Source organism: Onychostoma macrolepis, chromosome 10 (genome assembly GCF_012432095.1).
Source record: "Onychostoma macrolepis isolate SWU-2019 chromosome 10, ASM1243209v1, whole genome shotgun sequence".
NCBI classification, from domain to species: domain Eukaryota; kingdom Metazoa; phylum Chordata; class Actinopteri; order Cypriniformes; family Cyprinidae; genus Onychostoma; species Onychostoma macrolepis.
Genome location: NC_081164.1, coordinates 713,608 through 737,095, shown reverse-complemented (window position 1 = coordinate 737,095; position 23,488 = coordinate 713,608). Strand labels below are relative to the sequence as shown.

At 41.4% G+C, this 23,488-nt stretch overlaps 1 protein-coding gene and 1 pseudogene across 3 annotated transcripts in view; one reads left to right on the top strand and one right to left on the bottom strand.

The window, feature by feature from the left end:
- The window catches only part of LOC131548191 (major intrinsically disordered NOTCH2-binding receptor 1-like), an 87,299-nt gene that overhangs the window by 15,194 nt on the left and 48,617 nt on the right, over nt 1–23,488 (top strand). For all 3 annotated transcript variants that reach the window (XM_058789306.1, XM_058789303.1, XM_058789304.1), the window contains one exon: nt 2,789–3,242. In XM_058789306.1, the coding sequence (XP_058645289.1) occupies nt 3,084–3,242 (159 nt within the window). In that variant the 5' untranslated portion in view covers nt 2,789–3,083. The remainder of the gene's footprint in view (nt 1–2,788; nt 3,243–23,488) is intronic.
- Nucleotides 19,144–22,371, bottom strand: LOC131548190 (uncharacterized; annotated as a pseudogene).

Sequence of the window (23,488 nt, the reverse complement as noted above, 5' to 3'; positions counted from 1 at the left end):
CCCACCTTAAAACCCAAAATGTAGTTTTTTGTTATTATATTGAACTGAAAGCCAGTTTATGCACAGTGTAGGCTACATTGCACACATTAAATTTTTTGTAAATCATCCATGCTAACACGTTTTCTATTTGAATTTTGTTTTTTCATTTGAAAGTAGACATTTCACTCTCTATAGATATATTTTTCAAAGACAGAGTTTCGAAGTTTCTCGCTCACAGACCTAAAGCGCACCCTGTTTGCCTTAAAGTTGGGTGCAATATTGCTACAACGGCCCGGTCCTGCAGATTTTCCTTATACAACGTTAGGAAGATTAGACCCTTCCTGTCTGAGCAAGCTGCACAACTCCTTGTCCAAGCTCTTGTTCTGTCCAGACTGGACTATTGTAACGCGCTCTTGGCAGGCCTTCCTGCAAATATTATCAAGCCTCTACAACTGATCCAGAATGCAGCAGTCAGAGTGGTCTTTAATGAACCGAGGAAGGCTCACGTTACCCCTCTCTTCATCAGGTTGCACTGGCTACCAATAGCCGCTCGCATCAAATTCAAGGTACTGATATTTGCCTACAAGATGACAACTAGCACTGCACCAATATATCTAAACTCACTAGTTCAAACTTATGCACCCTCCAGAAGCTTGCGTTCTGCAAGTGAACGACGCCTTGTGGTGCCATCACAAAGAGGTACCAAATCTCTCTCACGGACCTTTTCCTGGACTGTGCCCAGCTGGTGGAATGACCTCCCGATCTCAATTCGTAAAGCTGAGTCTTTAGCCATTTTCAAAAATCATCTAAAGACACATCTTTTTTACCAGCACCTGACCAACTAATACTAACACTTACCTATTATGTCTGTCTGTCTTAAAAAAAAAAAAACTGCCTAGTTGGTACGACAGGGTCACAGAGCATTTTCTTGAAAAGGAACATAGGGCAGAATTTACGTATTAATTTAAAGGACAATTTTTATGATGTAGGCCGAAAATGAGCTTCCCCTCTTTGAAAGACCAGCAGCCGCCACTGAGATGCAGTATATCATTACATGTTCGTCCAAGCTGCTCACCTTTTTGTTTTCAAAGCCAGAAAGGTTTGATCCCATGTATGCCATTTTTCTTTTAACAATATCAAACATTCCTATTAATGACAACCAAATGTAACAGTAAAATAAATAAATTAATTAAAAGTATAAATTTAACTTAGTCCCTGAGGTCCAAGATGTCTCCTTTTATATAGACAATGTTGTCTCAGCAGTGCAGCCGCTGTATTTGGTTATAATGGGCTGGATTTTACTTTCTATTTATGATAAATGTGTTCTGTTCTGTTTTTATCCTAAGATACAATTACACGCCCCCACAGACTGATTGATAAGAGAAGTCAATCTAATGTCTTTGCATTTAAATAATTTTACTTGTACCTTCAAGCACTTGATATGCATAGCATCAGTGGGCCAAAAAGTGTAAAAGCAATATATATATATGTTTATTTTTTTATTTATATATTTTTTTTCCCTTTGTGAAGGTCATACAGCATATAAATGGATGATGCTCCACTGACTGGGGATTCACACAAGATGAAAATCTATAGATGAAGTCTATACTGTAAACCCAATTTTTACTTAAACAGGACAGTCCGTTTTTATTTCATTTTTATTTAAATAGGATAATGTATACCCCAACACAACTTAAACCATGGAGTGTAAAATACATTCAGCAATAAAAAGCAGGAAAGAGAAGATTAAAAGGCCCATTGATCAATAACGATACAACAAATTTCATTTGCCCTCCTATTTTTGTTTTGTTCAACAGAAAATTGTTGGTTGTTTATTTAGTTCTTCCCAAAATGTCTCTTTCTGCACCTATTGTCTGAACTGAACTATTCAAAAGAGCTTATGCTGTACCCTATGAATTGGAATTCTCTCTAAATGAAATTAAAGCTATAATATTTGTTTTTGAAAACTTATATCATTTTTATTTATCATCTCAAATATCATTTGAGAATTGGAGGATGAGTCAATGATTTGTAAATGTTTGTGTATATGTGTAATAGGTTACACTTGGCTGCCTATCTTGGCCAGGACACTCATGTAAAAGTGATTTTTTAATCTCAAAGAGGTCTTTCCTCATTAAATAAATAAATAAATAAAATTAGACAAATATATCCAAGTATATTCTCCTTTTCTAAAAGGCAATAAATGAAGTATTCAAGACAAGCATAATGCAGCTGTCCAAATAAATGCTTCTACTCTGTCCACATTAATAGATTTGTTTTGGCAAGAGCGAATATCTTAGACATTTGGCTGAGTGGGAATGGGAATCAGACACTCAGGTTTTCAGTGCTTCTTCATGCTGTCAGATAATCCAGCTGGCACTCTACCAATGCGGGCATGGCTGTGGAGGAGCTGTCAAATGGCTTTGGTATACAGTTTCAAGACATCTGCAAGTTGAGCGTATTTATAAATAGGTCAAAGTCATATTAATGAAGATGATTTGTGGTGTGAGAAGGAATGCAAATCTAAATACACAGCCTTAATGTTCTCTTTAATGGTTTATTCAGATGCTTTGAGCTCAACCACCTGATATTATAAGAAACCTAAAGTCAAGTCAAGTCAAGCCACCTTTATTTGTACAGTGCTTTATACAGTACTGATTGTGTCAAAGCAGCTTTACAGTGTCAAACAGGACACTAGTTTGTCAATAGTGCAATAGAATAATAACAAAGAGTCATTTTTTTTTTCAGCTAAAGTCAGTTCATTGATGATTCAGTGATGTCATCATCTAATTCAGCTCTCTTCCAATAGTGTCTGTGCAATCAGTCAAGTGTCCCCAACTAAGCAAGCCAAAGGCGACAGTGACAAGGAACCAAAACTTCATCGGTGACAGAAATGGAGAAAAAACCTTGGGAGAAACCAGGCTCAGTCAGAGAGCCAGTTCTCCTCTAGCCAGATGAAACCAGCATGGTGTGGTTTAATTCCAAGCTGCAACACAGGCCAGATTGTGCAGAGAACTCATCTGGTTACCGTGGTCTTGTGCCGATGGTCGTCGACGTGACGAGGTCTTCGCAGGGGATTTGTCTCTGAGGCTCATCTAGTTGACATGGTCTCCGCTGACATTCAGGGCTGTAGAGGTCATCTCTATGTGCTGATACACCAACTGGTCTGGATATGGACTGGATCTGGATACAGACTGGATCCATATGGCTATGGTGACCTCGGAATAAGAGTCTTCAAACTTGGAAGTAAAGAAGTTCATATAGTCAGTACTGCTGTGCTGTTGGGGAATGTCTGTGTCTGTTGATGGTTTATTTTTTGCTAATTTAGCCACTGTATTGAATAAATGCCTGGGGGTGTGTTTGTTTTCTTCTAAGAGAGACGAAAAGTTAGCAGATCTAGCAGTTTTTAGAACTTTTCTGTAAGTAGTACTTTCCCACCATGCAATACAAAATGCCTCTAGTTTTGTTTTCTTCTTTGGGCTGCTCTCTAAAGGTGTTCACATGATTTATACATGTACAGTTGAGTGCTTAACATCCTCATAAATATCAAGCATAAACTTTCCATCACCATTGGAGTGCAGTGAATTGTTTGAAGTGTACTTAAAAAACATCACAAAGATTTTTGTGCAATCAGGCATTCCTTATATGGTTTGTACAGACGGTGTATTTAATAGCTAAGCCTGTTGCTTGGCTCTGGTTTGACTGTAGGTGTTCTCATGTTTCTGGTGTACAGTTGCAGCACTTTTGCATCTCAAGCATTTTTATTAATAAGTCATATCAAAGACGGCTGTGCTCTGTGCATGTCTGATATTTTTTTTACTACATGAGTTTGTTGATTGAACCAACAACTCAAACCAAATATGAACTAACAAGTCTGATATGACTCATTAAGGAGCCCTAAAGCGACATGGTGTTGAAAAAAATCTGTGATGGGAGGAAAAAATATTTTTCAGAGCCATTGTGTTCTTAGTATTTTGTTATTTGCATCCTCTCCCAAAACTTTTGCATTCTCTGGCAAAACCTGTTACGTTCTGACAAACACTTGCTGTTTATTTTACAGCTTGCAGAGGTTCAAACAGCTCAGATAGCAAATCTGGAATACAGTTTATTAATAAATTATTCTATGGACAGGAAAGCAGATGAGACCAGAATATGAATGGAATATGCAAAGTTTCACGTTATAACGGTTTTCGATGGGGTAGAAAAAGCTTAACATGCAAATTCATATTCTGGGCTATTCTGCTTGTCTGTAAAAAGAATGCTTTAAGATTTGCACTGAATTTGGCCCTCCAATGTCACTGTTTTACTACATTAAGCCACATTAAAGGGTGGTTGATTGCAATTTAACTTTTTTAACCTTGGTTAGTGTGTGATGTTGCTGTTTGAGCATAAACAATATCTGCAAAGTTGCAGCGCTGAAAGTTCAATGCAAACAGAGATATCGTCTTTTAAAATTCTGGAACTTTAATGCCTACAAAAATGGCTGGTAAGGGACTACAACAAACTATTTCCCGGGTCTGATACCGTCACGGATAAACCCCGCCCTCGGGAACATGTAAGGAAGGGGTCGAGGGCATGCTGTGCTGCTTTAGAGAAGAGGAAGAGAAAGCTAGGGGTGCACGTAAAAATCTATTCATATATGAATCACGATTCTGTCTTCTAACAATTCTAATAGATTCACAAGTTTCAAAATCAATGTTCTAAAACAGCGGTTCTCAATCCTGTTCCTCGCGTCGCCCTGCTCTGCATCTCTCTCTCTCTCTCTCTCTCTCTCTCATTCAGATCGTCAGATCAGCTCCAACAAACTGTTCCAATTATACATTTTCACATAGCTATGAGAAGCATTATACATGGACGCGTGTGCGGTTGCCGTACTGTGTTAAAGCTTTAATCAGAATTAAAATGTATATTAAAAGCTAACATAAGCAGAAGCATAATAACAGCGTATCTAAACGTATGAGACAACAAACAAACAAACATACCATTAAGAGCCTGCTTGCACAGGTTCTGCGGATCCTCTTCACTAATATCTTCTGCGTCTCAATCCGGCTCAAATTGATAAGCAATACAGACGACACCATTGTTTACAATACAACCGGTACACATGCCGCTGAGCTGAGGGGCGGGACATTTAGGGTGGTTTAGTGAATCACAACACACTGAGCCAGCTAACCAATCAGAGCCCATCGCGTATTTCTGAGGGAGGGGCTTCATGAAAACAGGATATAATTGAGGCGTTTGTCAGAGAAGGGACAGAGCAGTGTGGAATAAAGGTAAATTATATGAAAAATTATGTGTTTTTAAAAAAACTAAGCATGAACACATTTTAGACTGCACCCCATAAACACAATCAAGCCTAGAAAAAAAACAGTCAACCACCCCTTTAAGTGTTTTTCACGTTAAGCATTTTAGAATATCCCAAATCTGTGCCTTGAACTAAATAACTGACTACATTTCAAACTCATTCTTGAGTTCAAGTTCAAAATAAAACTCTATGAACTGCTCCTTTGTGAATGTACGGAGATGTCTGAACCACTGCAAGCTATAAAGTAAACAAAAAGTGTTTGTCTGAACTCAACAGGTTTTGCGAGAGAAAGCAAAGTTTTTCGGGGGAATGCAAAAGTTTTCAAGAGATGCAAAAGCTCTGAAAAAATATTATTTCCTCCCATCCCAATTTGTCCACCACCATATGTCTCATTAGGGGCTCCATAGCTCTCATCCATAGGTGATGGGAAAAACCCCCTGCTGTGTGGACATTTGATCGGTTTGTCTGAAATGTTTGGTTTCTCCAAAGTTCACCCTCTGTTAGTTTGTTGTCTGTGTTTCCATCCTTTGTCTTTTTCATTCTCTTTTCTCTTACAGTAAATCAACAAGCACATTCCCGAAATGTAAATGCACTTTTACATGGCAAACGAGAGGTGCAGGTCCCTGAGTAATAGAGACACAAATGGTGAATGCGATATGAGGTAAAATGTTGACACGGCTTTGTTCTTTGGTGAGGGATGCATTTAATTGTAGCAGCAACAGGGAGCAACATTTCTTCCATTTTCCTTCAAGACCCTGAATCTGCTTTTGGCAGAAGTGAAAATCTTCATGGAATAACAGCAGGGGTGTAAATTACGGGGGTGTCACAATCTCCAGCTGGAGTGCTCACTGCTTGAAAAGAGGTCCAGTAAACTCCTGTACACACTGCAGATTTTTGGACAAATCTGGGAGTATTACTGACCAGACACGAGAAATACCATGGGTCCGTATACTGCCGATATGTACCAAGTCGGATGTAGGATGTTCGGACTGAGGTATTCTTCTGTGCAACAGCCATTTAAAACTTTTGCATTCCCCCGAAAAAATAATTAATCTCCTAAATGAAGGTGGCATTCGTGGCACTGTGCCCTCCCTTTTGGTCATTCATGTCAAAATAGATTGGTTGATTTGAAACTAAACCCACCCCTAAACCAGATAGTTATTGGGCCACTGAGCACACATACTTTCCTGAAAAGTCATTTCATTGGGAAGCTTGTGATTTATCCCACCCAAAACCATTGCAGAAAAGTGACTTTATTGGTTGCATTTAGAATATATTCCTCCCAAAACCCTTACAGGTGAATGATGTGATTGGTTGCAGGCCAGGTGGGCAGACTGATTGTTTGTCTTTATTAGGGTAAAATAGTAAATAGTATTCAAAACATAAAAAGAGTCAGAAAACAATTTCAGCGGGAAACAACATTTAAAAATACAACATCTACTTTGAATGATCCATGTCTGTCCTCCACAGTGCTCTTTCTGTGTTTGTCTCTGTTGACCAGTAACTGCGAAACAACAGAAATGTTGACAATAATCACTACAGGCTCTCTCTCTCAAGTTACACCATGTCAATTTCTAAACTTACTTTTTTTTTTTTTGCCACAACCGGGATTGAGTGTTTCAGCTGGGACTTTCCGGAGTGAAACTATGAAAACTTCTTCCTCATAGCCTCATCATAATTCCTGCAGGATACCTAAAAGAGGTAATATGTGTTTAGTAAAGGAAAATATTTAATTGGATTAGTGAAAATACAAAAATGGATAATAAAAAATTGCCCCTCAGAAAGTCCCTGCTCGCGAGGTAGTACTTTTTAAAAGGTCCGGAACTTTCGGGGGTAGGACTTCGACCCTGAACATGCTGATTAGTTGAGTTCAAGCAGCATTGTATTTCAACTACCATATTCGCATAATTTTCAACATATTACTGTTATTGTGTCATACGTTTTGCCCGAAATGTAGTTTTAAAAGTATTTCAGGCGAGAATGTAGTTGTTTAAAACTCAAATCTGCGGTTTATTTATAAAGACAGCACGTATTTGAAAATGTGTGTTGCTGATTTCAGAGACGTGAGCTCCACGCCATCACCGGGCACTCAGTGATCATGTATCCCAACAAGACCAGCCTCAACTCGCCTAGTCCTTCTGACATTTGCCGCTGGCTGTGATGTCTCTGTAGTGGTTAAACATAATATATAAAATGTTTTGGGTAAATCTAACAGGTAATCTTTGCTCTTTATTCTATCAATCTATTAATATGTTAAAATGAAAATGAAAAGAGGCAATGCTGTTTGATATAATATTTAGTTTCATTGTTAATGTATGTACAGTACATTCCCTGAACTACATTTATGCGGCTATTAATATGTTTAAATGGAAACGAAAAGAGTCAGTGGTGTTTGATATCGTATTTCGTCTTATTGTAAATACAGTGAGGAAAATGGCAGTAGCCAAGGCGAGCTGACTGATGTTATCAAGTACGCTGCTGTTAAAACAGTTTTTGTCTGTATTACTATTCAACTGTAACTATATGTTACTATAGTTACCAATGTTTATAGGAAGCGCATTAATATAGAACGTGATTAAACTGACCTGGAACTAACTGTGCACTTCAACGAATTGAATCAACACCTGCCAGCCAATCAGAATCCAGTATTCAGACAGACCATGGCATAAATATATACAGTGGGTACGGAAAGTATTCAGACTCCCATAAATTTTTCACTCTTTGTTATATTGCAGCCATTTTCTAAAATCATTTAAGTTCATTTTTTTCCTCATTAATGTACACACAGCACCCCATATTGACAGAAAAACACAGAATTGTTGACATTTTTGCAGATTTATTAAAAAAGAAAAACTGAAATATCACATGGTCCTAAGTATTCAGACCCTTTGCTCAGTATTTAGTAGAAGCACCCTTTTGATCTAATACAGCCATGAGTCTTTTTGGGAAAGATGCAACAAGTTTTTCACACCTGGATTTGGGGATCCTCTGCCATTCCTCCTTGCAGATCCTCTCCAGTTCTGTCAGGTTGGATGGTAAACGTTGGTGGACAGCCATTTTAGGTCTCTCCAGAGATGCTCGATTGGGTTTAAGTCAGGGCTGGGCCATTCAAGAACAGTCATGGAGTTGTTGTGAAGCCACTCCTTCGTTATTTTAGCTGTGTGCTTAGGGTCATTGTCTTGTTGGAAGGTAAACCTTCAGCCCAGTCTGAGGTCCTGAGCACTCTGGAGAAGGTTTTCGTCCAGGATATCCCTGTACTTGGCCGTATTCATCTTTCCCTCGATTGCAACCAGTCGTCCTGTCCCTGCAGCTGAAAACACCCCACAGCATGATGCTGCCACCACCATGCTTCACTGTTGGGACTGTATTGGACAGGTGATGAGCAGTGCCTGGTTTTCTCCACATACCGCTTAGAATTAAGGCCAAAAAGTTCTATCTTGGTCTCATCAGACCAGAGAATCTTATTTCTCACCATCTTGGAGTGCTCCATGCGGGCTTTCATGTGTCTTGCACTGAGGAGAGGCTTCCGTCGGGCCACTCTGCCATAAAGCCCCGACTGGTGGAGGGTTGCAGTGATGGTTGACTTTCTACAACTTTCTCCCATCTCCCGACTGCATCTCTGGAGCTCAGCCACAGTGATCTTTGGGTTCTTCTTTAACCTCTCTCACCAAGGCTCTTCTCCCCCGATAGCTCAGTTTGGCTGGACGGCCAGCTCCAGGAAGGGTTCTGGTCGTCCCAAACGTCTTCCATTTAAGGATTATGGAGGCCACTGTGCTCTTAGGAACCTTAAGTGCAGCAGAAATGTTTTTGTAACCGTGGCCAGATCTGTGCCTTGCCACAATTCTGTCTCTGAGCTCTTCAGGGCAGTTCCTTTGACCTCACAATTCTCATTTGCTCTGACATGCACTGTGAGCTGTAAGGTCTTATATAGACAGGTGTGTGGCTTTCCTAATCAAGTCCAATCAGTATAATCAAACACAGCTGGACTCAAATGAAGGTGTAGAACCATCTCAAAGATGATCAGAAGAAATGGACAGCACCTGAGTTAAATGTCAACAATTCTGTGTTTTTCTGTGAATATGGGGTGCTGTGTGTACATTAATAAGGGAAAAAAAAGAACAAATGATTTTAGCAAATGGCTGCAATATAACAAAGAGTGAAAAATTTAAGGGGGTCTGAATACTTTCCATACCCACTGTGTGTGTATATATATATATATATATATATATATATTAGGGGTGTCAACGTTAATATTAACGCGTTAATATTTTTTTAACGCAGATTAATCATTTGATAAGGTTTGACCCTAAATTCTTTTAGTTAGATATATTGGAGACCAGTGCTATTTGACACACATTTTATTTCAAATTTCTTTATTAGATTTTATGCATGGAAAACCAACTCAACAACTTACAACATTAATTTTATACAATTATCCTTCCATGGTATTACTGATACTACCCCACTAAACATTCCCCTCCCTCAACAACCTAGAACTTCCCACAGGGAGAAAAAACAAAACACAACAACAAATAAAAAAAAAAGCATGAATAAAAATCGTATGTTTATATATTAATGCTCAGCTTAGGTATCAAGACAGTTAGCCAGCAGATAATCTAAAAAGGGGTGCCACACTTTGTCAAAGGTCTTTAAAGAACCAGTGAGTGACAGTCTTATTTTTTTCCAATTTAATACAAGTAAACACTTCTTTTAGCCATGTATCAAAGGAAGGGGGTGAGACGTGCTTCCATTTTAAAAGAATGAGACATCTTGCTAGTAAAGTATTAAAGGCTAAAGCTTTTTGGACCGTTACTGAAAGGTTAACATCTACTGCCAACCCAAAAATGGCCAAAAGTGGGTCTGTATCAATATCTATGTTGAAGGCATCTTTCAAAGTTTTAAATATTTTAGTCCAATAATCAAATAATTTAGGGAATTCCCACAACATGTGAATGAGATCTGCTGGTGATTGCTTGCACCTATTACATGCATCGCTGACAGAGGGGTATATTTTAGCAAGTCTAGCATTAGTATAGTAAACCCTATGTAGAATCCCCATGTCTTGCGCATATAGTTGAGGTGTGAGTGAGCTCAAGAATACGCTCCCAGTGTTCATCAGGTAACTCAAATCCCAAACTCTTTTCCCAAGCACCTCTGGTTGAATTTGCAGAGCCTGATTTAATATTGTGAATCAGATTATAAATGACAGAAATACAATGTTTTGAGTGTGGTTCAAGCTTTAAGATGTCATCCAATGGAGATTCAGGGGGACGATTTGGAAAATGAGGGAACAGTTTTTGCACAAAGTACCTGACTTGAAAGAAACGAAACAAGTTAAGGTTAGAAAGGTTATTAAAGGATGAGAAAATACCGCTCTCATAGAGATCATCAATGGTCTTTATGCCTTTATCAAACCATATTCGGAACGCCTCATCCATAATGGATGGTGAAAAACAGTGATGTTTAAAAATCGGAGAAAGGATAGAAGACCTATGCAAACCAGTGTGCTTCTTAAATTGAGTCCATATCTTAACTGAGTGGGATACTACTAAATTTGAACTAAAATTGGCAGGTAAAGGTAATTGAGAAGATATAGCAGAGTTCAGAGAGAGGCATGCTGAGGACTGTTCTAGGTAAACCCAACAAGGGAGTTCAGAATTTATATTGTTCCTCCAGTGTAACATTTTTTGGATATTGCAAGCCCAATAATAGTGTAAAAAATTTGGGAGTGTGAGACCGCCTTCATTTTTAGGGAGCTGCAAAATTGATTCGAGCTGGCCTATTTCCCCATAAAAAAGAAGTGATACGTTTGTCCAAATCCATAAAAAACGTTTTCTTAAGGTAAATTGGAATATGTTGAAATAAGTACAAAAACTTGGGAAGAACAGTCATCTTGATTAGGCTTATACGTCCAGCAAGAGAAAAAGGGAGGTTAGACCAACGTTCCATGTCAGATTCACAATTTTTCAGTAAGGGAACAAAATTGGAGACATACATTCCAGTTAAAGATTTGGTCACAAAAATTCCCAGATACTTAAATCCATCGACTGCCCATCTAAAAGGGAAAAGTGAATGTGTAAGCTTATTTGCCAAAGAATTTACAGGGAACAACTTGCTCTTATGAAAGTTAATTTTATACCCTGAAATTTTCCCGAACTGATTTAGAATGCTCAAAATAATAGGGACAGAGACCACTGGGTCAGAAATAAGAAGTAAAAGATCATCAGCATATAAGGATAATTTATACTCTCTATCTACCCGTTTGATACCTTTAAAATCTACCTCCTCATGAAGCCAGATAGCTAAGGGCTCAATGGCAATGGCAAAAAATAGAGGCGACAAAGGGCAGCCCTGTCTAGTGCCCCTCTGAAGTAAAAATGGAGATGAAGACACACCGTTAGTTAACACGGATGCCTGTGGAGAGACGTATAATAATTTGACCCAGGAAATGAACCCATCATCAAAACCGAAACTTTCCATTATCTGTTATAGATATCTCCATTCCACTCTGTCGAACGCCTTTTCCGCATCAAGAGCCAAAACCACTTCTGGCACATCTGAATTGGGCATATTGAGAATATTGATAAGTTTCCTTGTATTATAGAAAGAATGTCTTCCAATCATAAAACCTGTTTGGTCAGCTGAAATTATTTGAGGTAGCACTTGCTGTAACCGCAAGGACAAAATTTTAGTTAAAATTTTATAATCCACGTTCAAAAGTGAAATGGGTCTATAGCTGCTACACAAAAGGGGGTCTTTGTCTTTCTTGGCTATCAAAGTAATTGACGCTGAAGATAAGGTGGGAGGTACGTAGCCCTTGGAAAAAGCCTCATTAAACATATTCTGTAGTGCAGGTGCTAATGATATAGAAAACGCTTTATAGAACTGAATGGTGAACCCGTCAGGACCTGGTGACTTGACACTTTGTAGAAGTTTGATCGCTTCCGCCACCTCAGAGATTGATATTGGATCACCAAGGGTCCTAGCTATAGTACTATCAATCTTGGGAAAGGTGATCTTATCCAAGGGCCACTCCTCACAGTTAATACATGAGGGAAGCTCAGAAGTGTAAAGATCTGAATAAAATTCTAAGAAAACGCTATTAATGTTATATGCATCATGGAAAATATCTCCTTGTGGTGACCTTATTCCTGTAATCAGCCTCGATGTTGCTGATGCTCTGGCTTGATGCGCTAATAATTTACCTGCCTTCTCACCCAGTTCAAAAAATTGTTGCCTAGATTTAAGCAGCAGTGCTTCAGCATTATTCGTGGTCAGAAGATCAAATTCCGTTTGCAGACGAAGACGCTCTTTATACAGATCTTTATTTGGATCAGCAGCATATTGGCGATCTAAGTTTTGTAGATCCTTCAAAATTGTATCTAGTTTAAGTTTATTAGCTTTATTCGTACCAGAAATATAAGAAATTATCATGCCTCTTAAATATGCCTTGAACGTTTCCCAAAGGGTCCCTCTGCTAATACTTGGTGTATCGTTAACTTCAAAAAACAGGGCAATTTGTTCAGTCAAAAATTGTTTAAATTCATCTCTAGCCAAAAACATAGAGGGGAAGTGCCACTGTTTAGAAAAAGATGTGAACTGGAAAAGATTAATGTCAACAGAAGTGGGAGCGTGATCCGAAATAACGATGCTGTGATATTCACAGCTTGATATGTTTGAAAGTAGTCTGTTGTCTACTAAGAAAAAATCTATTCGCGAATATGAATGATGAACATGGGAGAAAAATGAGTAGGCTTTATTAGTGGGAAATTTTGATTTCCAAGGATCGGATAGCCCCAATCGTTCCGCAAAGGTATTCAAAGTTTTGGCTGAATTAGTTAATGCACATGGTTTGCTTGAGGATCTATCTAAAACAGTGTCTTGAACAAAGTTAAAGTCACCCCCCTATAATAATATGTCTTTTCTCAATATCAGGAATAGATGAAAAGAAATTAGATATAAACTTATCATCATCCCAATTAGGGGCATAAATACTTGCCATAATGACAGACACATCTCTAAGTTTGCCAGTAATTATGACATAGCGCCCATTAGGATCAGATAAAACTTCTGCCAACTCAAAAGGGATATTTCTGTGAATAAGAATAGCGGCACCTCTTGCTCGTGCACTAAACTTTGAGTGATACAGATGGCCCACCCATGCTCTTTTAAGCCGTTGGATATCACTTGTCTTAAGATGGGTCTCTTGTAGAAAAAAAACATCACCCCTAAGGTGTTGAAGATGAAATAAAACGCAACTAATTTTAACATTATTATTCACCCCTTTAACGTTCCATGATATGAAACGAGTGCTGAAACTCTCTTTAGTCTTAGCCATTGTCAATCTGCCATAATACAGTTTTATATCTGAGCAGAGTACAGAAAGATAAAGCAAAAAAGAAATACTTCAAGAAGAATAAGATAAAACACAAAAGAACAAAGTTGAAAATCATAGCAAACAATAAAGAAAAAGGAATAAAAGCCCAATTCCAGATCCATTCCTAACTTATCATTGCAAAACCAAGCAGAAAACTTGCTGCTACACATCAACATCTCAATGTAATTTCACAAAATATTCAAACTTACTATCAGATTGCATAAAGGACCCCGGCTCCACAAAACTATGTAGTTTAAGTCAAGTCAAGTCAAGTTGAGCTTTATTGTCATTCCGCTACATGCGGGGGCATACAGTGGAACGAAATGTCGTGCCTCACAGGACCACGGTGCTACATAAATACAGGCATACAGCAATGAAGTAAAACAATATAAACCTATACACAACTATCCTACTGATAGATTTTGACTATAAATATAAATATACTATCTATAAAAAGTACCTATACAAACTAAAAATACAAACTATACAAACTATACGAATGCTTCAGATAAATACTGTACATGTGCAAGGAGAAACATTGAGTTCAAGCAGCTGGCTGGGGAACAGTGCAGGATGATTTGTAGTGCATGAGCATGTAAACATACATATATTACTGAGTTCTTTTGTGGGATTTGTGTACACACAGCAGTGTGTGTGAAAAGTGACTAGTGCGCATAGAGGAGGAGGTGTGCTACTACAGGTGGTTTGTACAGGCCCACTCACCTGTGTGTAGCACACTTGAATTGCACGTTACATGTTACAGGAGGTAGGGGTTTGTATGGGGGTTCAGAGAGGCGGGGTGATTTGAGTTCAGGGCTCTCACAGCCTGGGGAAAAAGCTGTTGAGCAGTCTGGCAGAGCGGGCTCTGATGCTCGGTACCATCTTCCTGATGGTAGGAGCTGGAAGAGACTGTGGGAGGGTGTGTGGAGTCCTTCACGATACTATTGGCTTTGCTGGAGCATCGTGTGAGGAAAATATCCAGGATGGAGGAGAGGGGCACCGATGATCCTTGCAGCGGTGTTCACTGTCCGCTGGAGGGTCTTGCGGTCTGCTGCAGTACAGTTCCCGTACCAGACAGTGATGCAGCTGGTCAGCACACTCTCAATGGTGCCCCTGTAGAAAGTGGTGAGGATGGGTGGAGGAGACTTGCTCTTTTCAGCCGGCGGAGGAAGTGTAGGCGCTGTTGTGCCTTCTTGGAGAGTGACATGGTGTTGGTGGACCAGGTGAGATCCTCTGTGATGTGCACCCCAGGAATTTAGTGCTGCTGACTCTCTCCACAGGCGAGCTGTCGATGGTCAGTGGGGGTGATCACGGAGTTTCTCCTGAAGTCCATCACAACCTCCTTTGTCTTACTCACATTGAGGGACAGGTTGTTAGTGCCACACCATTCAGCCAGCTGTGCCACTTCCTCTCTGTAGTGCGTTTCATCGTTGTTGCTGATGAGGCCTACCACTGTTGTGTCATCAGCGAACTTGATGATGTGGTTGGAGCTGGACTTGGCAGTGCAGTCGTGGGTCAGCAGCGTGAAGAGCAGCGGGCTGAGCACACAGCCTTGTGGGGCACCTGTGTTCAGTGTGGTAGTGCTCGAGGTGTTGTGGCCGACACGGACTGACTGAGGTCTTCGGTTAGAAAGTCCAGGATCCAATTGCAGAGGGAATTGTTAAGGCCCAGCAGGTTGAGTTTATTTATGAGCTGTTGTGGGATTATTGTGTTGAATGCTGAGCTGAAGTCAATGAACAGCATTCTAACGTAGGAGTCTTTATTTTCTAGGTGGGTAAGAGCCAGGTGGAGAGTGGAGGAAATTGCATCGTCCGTAGAGCGGTTCGGACGGTATGCAAACTGGAGCGGATCGAGTGTGTTGGGGAGGCTGGTTTTGATGTTGTGCATGACTAACCTCTCAAAGCACTTCATTATGATTGGAGTCAGTGCTATGGGACGGTAGTCATTTAGACAGGACACAGGTGATTTCTTTGGTACCGGTATGATTGTTGTGGATTTGAGACATGTGGGGACGACTGCCTGGCTCAGCGAGGTGTTGAAGATATCTGTTAGGACATCTGTCAGCTGTGCAGCACAGTCTTTCAGTACACGGCCAGGTATGTTGTCGGGACCCGCAGCCTTGCGTGGGTTGATCCTAGATAGGGACTTCCTTACGTCGGCTGGAGACAGACAGAGCGCCTGGTCGTTGGGAGGTGTGGGCAGTTTTTGTGCAGGTGTGTCATTCTGCATTTCAAACCGTGAGTAAAAGTGGTTGAGTGTATCTGGGAGGGATGTGTCGTCATCACAGGCCTGTGGCGGGGGCTTGTAGTCTGTGATGGTCTGAATAGCTTGCCACAGGCTCCGTGTGTCACTGCTGTCTGTGAAGTGATTGTTGATTTTTTGAGCATATGACCGTTTTGCATTTTTGATGCTGCGGGACAGATTGGCTCTTGCTGTTTTGAGGGCTGCTTTATCTCCTGATCTGAATGCTTCATCTCTGGTCTTTAGCAGCCCACGAACCTCTGCTGTCATCCATGGCTTCTGGTTGGCGCGTGTGGTGATGGTCTTGGTGACTGTCACATCATCAGTGCACTTTTGGATGTAAGCAGTCACAGTTTCAGTGTACTCCTGCAGGTCTGTGTGGTTGTTGTAGGTGGCCGCCTCTTTAAACATGTTCCAGTCTGTGTCCTGGAAGCAGTCCTGCAGTGCTGAGGTGGCATTGTCTGGCCATACCTTGATCTGTTTGTGAACCGGTTTGGCCAGTTTCAGAAGTGGTCTGTATGCTGGGATTAGCATAACAGAGATGTGGTCTGAGTACCCGAGGTGGGGGCGGGGTTCAGCTTTGTATGCGCTCTTAACTGTTGTGTAAACAAAGTCCAGTGTGTTATTTCCCCTTGTTGCAAAGTTCACATGTTGGTAGAACTTTGGCAAAACTGTCTTTAGGTTTGCGTGGTTGAAGTCACCGGCTATGATGAAAAAGCCGTCGGGGTTATTTGTTTGTTGTTCGCTGATGGCGCTGTACAGCTCGCGGCGCGCCCTTTGCGTTTGCGCACGGTGGGATGTATACCGCGACAATAACAATGGCCGTGAACTCCCACGGCAGATAGAACGGTCGACACTTCACAAACATAAACTCCACCAGCGATGAACAGTGTTTTGTCACTACCCCAGCATTGTTACACCATTCTTTGTTGACGTACACACACAAGCCGCGAGTCTTACCAGACAGTGATGAATCTCTGTCCGCGCGGTAGCAAGTTAGTCCGTGCAGCTGAATGGCGGAGTCCGGGATGTTGTCGTTCAGCCATGTTTCAGTGAAAACAAACACACAACAATCCCTTGTCTCATGCTGTGTAGATCGACTGAGTTGAATTAAGTCCAGTTTGTTTTCCAGAGAGCGAACCTTTGAGAGCATGAGTGTTGGAAGAGCGGTCTTGTGGGGTTTTCCCTCAGCCTAGCTCGTATACCTCCGCTTACCGCGCTTCCGTCCTCTCTCACACCGCTTGCGACGCCGCCTTGTGCGGGTAGCGACAGTAGGCGAGGCCGCGGTCTCGAGGTCCGGCTTCAGCAGTAAACAGAGGCCTCGTAGCTTCTCAGTAGCCGCCGGCGAGAGTTGGTCTTTGCATGCGTTGCCGATATCCAAAAGTCTTTGGCGAACATATTTGAGTTTAGGAGTGATTTCCTTATGAACTAGCGGTAAATTTACACTATTTGGAGACGAACAGATGACATTAAAAGACAAAAAAGCACCGTCTTTGGGACCTGGAGCAGCCGCCGCGTCTGATCGCGCCGCCATCTTGGATCCTTGACCCCTTAATGAAGAGCAAAAACTGATCAGGAACAAACAATCATCAACAAAAACATCATTACATATAAAGTTACCAGTATACATAACACTTCTCCTAGGCAGTGGTGGGTATATAAAGTTACAATCTTGTCAGTCTTAAAATCACCCAGAGATAAGATGGGCGATAAAGAAAAAAAAAAAGAAAGTCAGTGCCAAGTGAGATTCAGCGAGTCCTTGTGTTCATAAAAACGTCGTGCCATGAATATCCTTTGGCTTACAGAAGTACAGGAGTAAACAAAAGAGGCATCTGAACAGAATAAGCGCCTAAAAACACTCGCATAGATTAAACGATAATAGTTTAACACATTCACCAACCTCAAATAACATAATTAACTATGACCTAAAGTGTCCATATTACTGTATGTCAGATTAACAAATTAGATCCAAAACACAGCATCGGGTTGGTGAATACTCGAGTAGTCAAAATAAGTACTGCTCACGTAGCTTCTGTCGTCTCACGTCGATGGGCCTTAAGAAACTCACTGGCCTCATGAACTGACGACAACCGCTTCTTCTTACCGTCCGATGTCGTGATGAACAGCTTGGATGGGTAGTGCAGAGATGGTCTCAGACCAAGCGTGTATAGTTCCTTCATCACAGCTCGATATTCGGCACGCATTTCCAGAACTTCGGGACTATAGTCCTCATTGATGAAAATCTGGGTACCACGATACTGAAGCTTTCCTCTTAGCTTGCGGGCTTCGCGAATAACCAAGTCCTTGGTTTGGAACTTATGACAGCGAATAATCACAGATCTAGGTCTCTCCCCCGGCTTCGGTTTCGCTGTGAGGGCGCGATGAGCACGATCCAACTCGGGAGGAGAGGCAAAGAGGCTTGCATCCAAAACGTCCACTAAGAGCTCTGAAAAGAAAGTGGACGGATGAGGACCTTCAATCGTCTCAGGTAGGCCGAAGATTCGTACATTGTTTCTCCGACTCCTCCCTTCTAGATTCATAACTTTGGCTTTGAGTTTAGCGTGCTCGTCAGCTAAAGTTGAGTACTTCGACTCCAGTGTTCCGACACTCAAGCTGCTCGCGTCTGCATTTGCTTCAAGTGATAGACGTCGCTGTTCGTGATCATTCACAGTTGTGTGTAGTGTGTCCAGCTTCGCTTCCAAGGTGGAAACCGCCGATTTAAATTCGGAAGACAAAGCCGCTCTGTGTGCTTCCAATAGCGTCGTCAGAGTAGCAATATCTGCTAAGCTCCCACTAGCCTGTACTTCGTCTTTCTTAACTTCGTCTTTCCTAGTGTTGTGTTTAGATTTTGAAGCAATTATCACCCAGAACGTTTCAGAGCAGTATATCTAGTATTATACTGGTTCAATAAGTAGTTGATGGGCCAAAAAATAAACTTTATAAAGAAAACTGCGGGAGAGCGGGCGAGACGCAGCTACTCCCCACACATGCCAACCGGAAGTCCCTTGACACACATTTTACACAAAATATTTATCAGGGGAGATATCTTTTAAAAGTATTGTTTGTCTATCGTAGTTAAAATAAATTGTGTATATATATATATATATATATATATATGTGTGTGTGTGTGTGTGTGTGTGTGTGTGTGTGTGTGTGTGTATGTATATGTAAGGATCCACCCGCCGCCCAAAAAGCGGAGTCCAGCAGCCTGGTCGAAGGTGTATGTCTTATACGGTGCTTCTGCAAGAAATTATCTTGAATCGTTCAAATTTGGTTTCCAATCAAAAATCTGACTCTGACTGAATAATTTGATCTGACTCCAGTTGTCTTTAATTTCACTTTGTGTTTGTAATTTAAAAGCTGATCATAGCTATTGATTATAATTTAGAGATTTGATTATTCTGGGAAATTCCATACTTTGAGTTATTCGTTCATTAAGGATCTAACAACACTTAGAAATTCACTCAGCCGTTTAGTGAATCCACGGACACAAACTCGCCAGTCCTGGTCTTACTCAGAGAGTACAGTGTGATTAAATATCTTTATGTAGGCTGCACCCAGCAAGCACATAACAAAAAGTGTAAATTTGCGTAAATGTTTAGACTGCACAATAATATACTTGAAAAAATGATTTCTAGAAACCCCAGAGTACATCAAAATTAACATTTATTTTTGCCAGGCATAATCAAACAATAGAAATCAATAAAGATTCAATCAATTAAAAATGAGAATACATCAGTTACAGGAAATGCATTAAAGTGCCCCTATTATGCCTTTTCGAAGGCACAGCCCATACCAGAAGAACAGAATTTCTCTCAGTTTTGAGATCTTTATTTTTGGTCTGTTCTATTGATATGGGACTGAGATCACATTTCCAATTGCACCGAGACTGTAAAATTGATACCAAACCTGAAAAGTTTATGCTCATGAATTCTGAAGCTATAGTAAATATTTTATGTAAGAGTAGCAGCTTGAGTTCTTGGCATTTCTTTGTCAACTTTTAATGACCAGGACTATGTGCCCAGGGGGGAAGGATGGGTGAAAGGACCGATGAGCAAATGGTCTTTCTCCCAGATCTTCTTGTCTAATTAGAGAGTTTATCGTTTTGTGGCATGACATTTGCATTGCGAGAGTTCCTGAGTGTTTGGCTTCACGAGGAGATCAAAGCCCCCCTACATACATATATATATATATATATATATACAGTGGGTACGGAAAGTATTCAGACCCCCTTAAATTTTTCACTCTTTGTTATATTGCAGCCATTTTCTCAAATCATTTAAGTTCATTTTTTTCCCTCATTAATGTACACACAGCACCCCATATTGACAGAAAAACACAGAATTGTTGACATTTTTGCAGATTTATTAAAAAAGAAAAACTGAAATATCACATGGTCCTAAGTATTCAGACCCTTTGCTCAGTATTTAGTAGAAGCACCCTTTTGATCTAATACAGCCATGAGTCTTTTTGGGAAAGATTCTACAAGTTTTTCACACCTGGATTTGGGGATCCTCTGCCATTCCTCCTTGCAGATCCTCTCCAGTTCTGTCAGGTTGGATGGTAAACGTTGGTGGACAGCCATTTTTAGGTCTCTCCAGAGATGCTCAATTGGGTTTAAGTCAGGGCTCTGGCTGGGCCATTCAAGAACAGTCACGGAGTTGTTGTGAAGCCACTCCTTCGTTATTTTAGCTGTGTGCTTAGGGTCATTGTCTTGTTGGAAGGTAAACCTTCGGCCCAGTCTGAGGTCCTGAGCACTCTGGAGAAGGTTTTCGTCGACCTGGCTGCTGGCAGTAAAACCAAAGCAAGTCTTCGGCCATTGACTTTGGACCTTGTGCATTGTCAGACAGTTCAACACGACCCCTTTCAGACCCAGAGTTATGAGTAAAGCCACGTACAGTACCTTTGAGTGGTTGAGTACGAGGACCACCACGATGAGCATGGAGGTACTGCTGTGCCAACTTTGCTGCCCCCCGTCCTGACCTCGGCTCGTGCTCTTTCACCCAGGTGCGTAGGGTAACACCCAAAGAAGCTGTTCCAGGACGTTGGCCTCGCCTATCTCCTCTTTAGAGTGCTCCTCCGGTCGCACCCAATGCTTGTACAGATTCTTTAGCCGGTGGTAAGTCTCTGTTGGCGACTCTCCAGCTGGGACTGTAGTCGATCGGAAGCACTGATGGTAGGTCTCTGGAGAAATGTTGAATTTCTCCAGCAGTGCTTCCTTCAGGTCATCGTAGACCTCCGCCTGCTCCTCGTCCATTGCCAGGTACGCCTCCAATGCCTGCCCTGTCAGCAACGGAACCAAACGATAGCTCCACTCCTCCTCCGGCCACCTCCGGGTCCTGGCCAGACGCTCGAACTGCCGAAGATAATTCTCGATGTCTTCCCCCTGCTGGAAGCTCGGCATCTTCGGATCAGCCCACTGCATTGGCTCTCTTGGAGCTGTGACATTCGGGGAGTCTTGGACGTAGGCTGGTCTGTGTCTTGTGGATACCTTTGGTGCTGGCGTCGGTAGCTCCATTCGGACGCTCTCTGCGTCAAGCGAGGTCTCAGCAGGACGAACTGACTGCAAGATGGACTCCCGAAGACCTCGGAGCTCCCGCAGATATTGATCCACTCTCTGCTCTTGAGCGTCGAGAAATCTGTGCATCAGGGAAATCATTCCCTCGCCAGCTGTAGCGTCAGGAGTGACGGGCTTGGTTGGTGGTTGACTGGACTTTGGGAAAACTCGTGGCTCCCTCCTCATCCTCCGTAGTCTCAACCGAATTCCAGGCTGCATCCTCCTCTGATACCACCTTCACTTGGGATCGTAAACCCGGCCTGGGTTTTCTACCTTTCGGTGCTGTCTTACGAGTAGCCACCGCTGCCACCAAATGTGATGAAGACGAGCCCACCAGCTCGCCTTCGGGGAAAAATGTGAGTCCGTGAAGGGATGTAAAAACGATGGCCCACTCGCAAAAGCACTTTTGTGCAAGGTGGAATTTATTTACAGTGCCAGAAAGATTGTCCACAGTGAAGAATATATACAAGTCCACCTAAAAATGACAAAAATCCAAAGTACCAAATAAACAACAAAAGGGAAAAATAAATCAGAAAATAATCCAAGAATGATATAATCAGGTAACAAACAGATATTCACAATATATCGAAGGGGTTTGGGGTTTCTGCTTGAGGCACCGTAATAGCACTCTTGCATCGACTTGGTAAACAAGTACTGTCTTTCTGTTTGGCCTCGGCTTATATAGGCCAAACCCTGCCCCCTTTTTGGGCCATACCATTCCCAGGTAAGAATAACATTTAACACACACACAAATACCACATCTATTGGTCATCTGTAATACTTAATTAATAATCACTTCCGATCTATATATATATATATATATATATATATATATATATATATATATATATATATATATATTAATAAACACATAATCCATTAACACATAATACATTTAACACATAATTTCCACACTTAAATACACACTGAAACACCTATTCATATTAGACAATGGTTTCGCCAGCTTCCAGTTGCGCTGTGCGGCACGACCAAGCCTGTGATGTCATAATCAACCGCCACTTGTTCGATCGATTTGGCCGGCGTGGTGTTTCCCGCCGGAAGACTGACTACGCCCACACAGACAAACATCACAGGGATGAAACAACACAACAAGTGCAATGTAAGTGTATGAAATGACCGGGAAATGGATATGAAGAGGAGAGTGCTGCAGTGGGAAAATGTCCATGTGCTATCAGGATTGCGTGTGCACCCACTACTCCGATAGCGGCAGCGGCAGGGAGGAACAGTACGGAGGATGAATGAAGTAAGTAGGCGAGTATGTACAGTATGTATGTGTGTGCGTGTATGTGTATATGTGTGTCAGTGCTGCTTCCCCAGCGGTGGCAGCTAATGTGACTTCATCACAAATGGCTAGCTGTGCATTAAATGATTTAAATGCACGACGTGGAGGCGAAGAACCACTCGACGCGCAGCGACGCCCAGCATTCGCATATTAAAGATGTTAATAATATCCGCGCTGCAATATTTGACCGGAACGATAAAAAGGAGTGTATATATATTTTTTCATCTAATTCCCTGTTTCTGCTAGATTATCAGCTGTGTGGTTTTCTGGGGTGTACCTTGTCTCTACACATTTTTACTCTATAGTCCAGTCAGCTGTGATGTAATGAACTGTAAAGCTCATGTACGGAGTCATGTTTGAGCTGGATCACATGTCTGTAGTAGTGGAATAAAAATGAATTTGTTTCAGATCTTTGACAATATCTTCCTTCACTTGATTGTTCAAATTCGGTATTGCCGTTTTGGAAATGTATGTTTTTCCTGGCAATTCATACTTGTTGTCGAAGTTCTGTAGCATTTCTTTAAATGCTGGCGCCTTTCGCTGGTATTTCTCTTTTACATATTCGACACACTGCTATGTCAATGTCTTTCGGCTGTCCTTTTTCGTCAGGTGTAAAACCAAAATGTGCCCAGACAGGTGCCGTCATTTTCAGCTTCGATATTAATGATTTGCCTGTAGTCTGCAGGGTTTGGCCCTGTGGTGTGAGTTGTTCTCTCAGCTGGGGAA